Source organism: Chiloscyllium plagiosum, chromosome 26 (assembly GCF_004010195.1).
Source record: "Chiloscyllium plagiosum isolate BGI_BamShark_2017 chromosome 26, ASM401019v2, whole genome shotgun sequence".
Lineage (NCBI taxonomy): Eukaryota > Metazoa > Chordata > Chondrichthyes > Orectolobiformes > Hemiscylliidae > Chiloscyllium > Chiloscyllium plagiosum.
Window position 1 is genome coordinate 17913751 of NC_057735.1, and position 4203 is coordinate 17917953.

General features: G+C 39.9%; 1 protein-coding gene across 1 annotated transcript; it reads right to left on the reverse strand.

Annotated features, from left to right (window-relative positions):
* Positions 1–2067: 2067 nt before the first annotated feature.
* g0s2 (G0/G1 switch 2) lies at positions 2068–3023 on the reverse strand. The gene is made up of 2 exons (XM_043716277.1): positions 2849–3023; positions 2068–2618 (listed from the first exon to the last, which is right to left on the reverse strand). Exons 1-2 carry the CDS (start codon positions 2921–2923, stop codon positions 2325–2327), a joined length of 369 nt encoding a protein of 122 aa, XP_043572212.1. The 5' UTR covers positions 2924–3023; the 3' UTR covers positions 2068–2324.
* Positions 3024–4203: the final 1180 nt, after the last annotated feature.

The window sequence follows — 4203 nt, forward strand, 5'->3', positions numbered from 1 at the left end:
CCTATAACTCCTTCAAACTCAACAATTCTAAAGAATCCCTTATTTGAAACACAACACCATTGGTAACAGTGCTTTCAGCAGCCTCGACTCTAAGATCTGAAGTTCGGTGCTTAAGCCTTTCTTTCTCTTTACTACTCTATCCTCCCCATGATATTCCTTAAAACCTCCTTTAACCAAACTTTTGGACAACTATTTCAATTTGTTGTTCAGAGTCAAATGCTGTTGAGTAATGCTCTTATTAAGACATTTTACTGATTTAACTGTTCAATATAAATGCAAGTTGCTTTTATCCTTCAGTTAAGATGCAACACACTGAAAGGCAACACTCTAACAAACTTACACTGTTTATGTACTTCATGTTATACAGGGAAGCAGTAGAAAGCCTGATAGATTCTTCTGACACATCAAAAGTTTTTCACAAGATCCTAGATGCTCTAAACTATGTGGCCATTTAACATATTCCTCAACCCCACCAGTTTGTTACTTGGATTGTTATTTTATGGATCCTGCAATTCTAAATAGGCCAACACTTCATAAAAGTTAGATGTGCCAACTGTGCAGATGCAAAGCTAATTATGATGTGTCGCATTCTTTCTTTGTGCTTCTACAATAACTATATCATGCAGAAATGTCCCAGATTGCTTAAAAAATATCAGAGTGAGTGCTCCCAAATGTGTACAGTTTGCACAGTCTGAGTACCTGGGTTTATCAGAGTGATTAAAATGTTGAGTTTTCATACTATGGTGATAAAAGCTTCAAACCTGCATGGCATTCTGTGCTGGCCTAGGTCACGTCCTTCCAGGACTTGCAGATTGAGCTTCCCCTACACCCTCTCACAATCCAATTTTGAATATTTGTTTTCTCTTTCAAATGGTTCCAGACCCCCACTTTATTGAGTGATCTCTGCTGGTTCCTCCTGGGAATTCCATTTCTTTAACTCTCATCTTCTGAGGAAATGTTAGTAGAACTTGCAGAAACTCTCACCATACATTCTTCTCATTTTTGTAAACCGTTGACACATTCTCAAAGCCCTTCTATTTCATAAGGTTTTCAGTCATTTCTTCTCACACCATGCAATTGGTTTTACCCTTTCCCTTTTGTATGTAGCACATTTGAGAAGTTGTGTGCATTAAAGATTCAGTGTCAAGGTGAATTATTCACCTTTCAGAGGAAACGTGAATCTGAAAGTCCTGCTTTTTAGACCTTTGCAAACATTACCAAAACCTTACTTTGAAAAACTGGAAAGTACTTCTTATTGTCCTGGTCAATACTAATTCCTCAACTGACATCTGAACAGACTATCTAGTTATGACCAAACTGCTGTTTGAGAGGCATGTGTGTAAGTTAGCTATAGTGTAACCTTCAGCGGTGAGAACACTTTTAAAGTTTATGTCACCATAGTCCTAGTGAACCATCGGGCTGCTCTCTCATTAAAGATGTTGTTTTCAGCTAAGGCTCACCATATGTCAAGCCAGGGGAGAGTTTGAGAAGGAGTTTTTCACAGTAACCTCAGCTGGGTGTGGGAATTTAAGCCACTCTGCATCACAAGCTAGCTGTCCAGCGAACCGAACTAACCAGCCCCTTTACTGCAAAAAAAAGTTGGGAAAGACCCTGTACAAATGAAAGTTCCTGTCATAGATTTAAAAATTCTTATAATAAATAAAATTCTGATTTTTATTGGAGATTATGATAAGAAATTGGCATTGTTTCAAAATTACCTCTGATAAAGTACAGCACAGTGGGCAAAAGTTGTAGCATTGAACATCAACTCCTCATAAACAATAATAATTTTATGTGTTGCTTACTTCTCCTTAGGATATAGACATTGTAGCGCGCAGCTCTGATGCAGTTTTATAAATTTAAATTACTTTATTAAAATGTTCTGTGAAAGGATAGAAAAAGTATAATAGCTGAAGAGCATGGGAAGCTGTCAACAAATACGTTTCTGATAACTCTACAGCAAACTTCATCTGACAGTATTCTATTGCTACAAATATTTGTTGCACAACTTTTCATGAAAGACTAGAAACCCATACTTCGTACAATTAGACAGACCAACTTGTAATATTTGATTTACAAAAAAATCAGTTTATTGAATGCAGAAGTGCACAAATGAAACACTGCACAACAGTATGTATTTATTTTTAAAAGCACACCATTCACAGATACCAGAATGATATAAACGCAGAAACACTGCTGCACAACAGCAAATGGCTAAATCTGCGAGCTCATTACCGAAACTGCCTCGGTTTGAGTTTGCAGCAAATAATGAATCTCAGTCACTGAAGGCTGCACTGCACCCCAGTCCCCATTTGCCCCCAGATTCAGGAGGCATGCTTCCTGTACGAGCCAGTCCTCACTTGCTGCCTTTGCGCTGCTTGCAGCTTCTTCTCCTCTTTGCTCAGCTTTCTGGGAAGAGCGCCATCCAGCGGCTGCTTCTCGTCCTCCCCGGATACCAACGGGGAGCAGACGGTCTCTACTAGTCCAATGACCACCCCAAAGAAAGCCAGCACCGAGCCCACCACGTAAAGTTTCACCATTTTCCTGTTGGGCTTTTGGCTCAGCATTTCTCTAGCGAAAGGTATCAACTCGTTCATGGTTTCCATAGTGGTTCCTGCCTAAAAAATTAAAACAAAAATGCATGAGCAACAATTGCAATTCATTTACTGTAATTATCCTAACAATTGACTGTGCGTGTCGCTATTTTAAAGAATCAGGCAATTACATTACAATGCTTTTGTATCATTTGCAAAATAATATTGCATCGGGGATGAGTAAGTAAAACCATACTTAACAATATGTAAATTGTATCTGTCTCTCAACCTATTTGAAATAAAGATATTCTTACCTGGATTATTTTCCTTATATCAGTTGATTGAAAGATGCAGTATTCCACGGGCTGGTCAACTTTGATTGAGCTCATGGACTCCAATCCGCACTGTGACAGAATATGGTGTGGGAGACGAAGCAACCACCCCGTGCCTTTTTATCCTTTTGACGCTCAGCAACGCCACGTTCAGCACGTCCCCCTCGCACGTACTGTGCCAGAGCACCAGCCAGTCTGCAGTCTGGTCACGTCCCTTCCACGCCAGCCACAAGCAGAATTGTCCAGCCCCCTTTTCACACAGAATCCCTAAATCCTGTGTACGAGCAGTAATCTTTCATTGAGCCAGAAGTGACCCTGAAGCGGACAGCTGAAACCACTGTCGGTTTTACACAAAGCAGATGGCTATCTGCACAATCTCAGTTTCAGTTGGTAACACCTCTCCTAAACTTATATCACGGAGTGCTCGCAGATTTATAATCCAATTTAGCCCAATTTGCTGTGGATTTCTGAATAACTCTTGTTCAGGGTCGGAAACGTTTGTGGCTTGACTGAAACAAAATTCTGCAGGCGCTGGTACTCAGAAATAAATACAGAAAATGCTGGTGATATTCAGCTGAGGAGGCTGCTGGAGAGAATCAGACCAGTGTGGGAAAATAAAAATATAAAATGTTTGAATAAGTGAAAGAGGGGAGGGCAGTGGAAGAGCAAAAGGAGGTGGCGAGGGCAGGAGAGATGAAATGACAAAGGTTTTGTGGTTCTGAGGCAGGGCCATTCAACCCAAAACCTTTAACTCTGATTTCTCTCCACAGAAGCTGCCAGATATGCTGAGCTTTTCCAGCAATTTCTGTTTTTGTTAAAGATTTTGTGGTAAATTAAAGAAACAAAAAAGTATGTCTAAATAATGTTGTAATATTTGGATTGCAGCGAAATGAAGGATCCAAAAAAGAAAATCAAACCAACAAGAAATGAGAACTGAAATGAAGGCAGAGGTCACGATCGCAAATTGTTCAATTCAATGCCCATACAGCTGTAGAATACAGAATTGAAAAATCAGATGTTGTTCCTTGAGTTAGTGTTGTGTTTTATTGGAACATTGACTTTCTTTCATACTGGCAAGTGAGGAGGACACTACCAATATGTTGCCCGATATGGAACGGCTATTAAGAAAGGTTGGCTAGGCTGGAACATTTTTTAACTGGAGCATAGGAGATTAAGAGGTGACTTTATAGAGGTTTATAAAGTCATGATTTGGAGGTGCCGGTGTTGGAATGGGGTGTACAAAGTTAAAAAATTACACAACACCAGGTTATAGTCCAACAGGTTTAAGTGGAAGCACACTAGCTTTCGGAGCACCGCTCCTTCTCCACAATCACCTG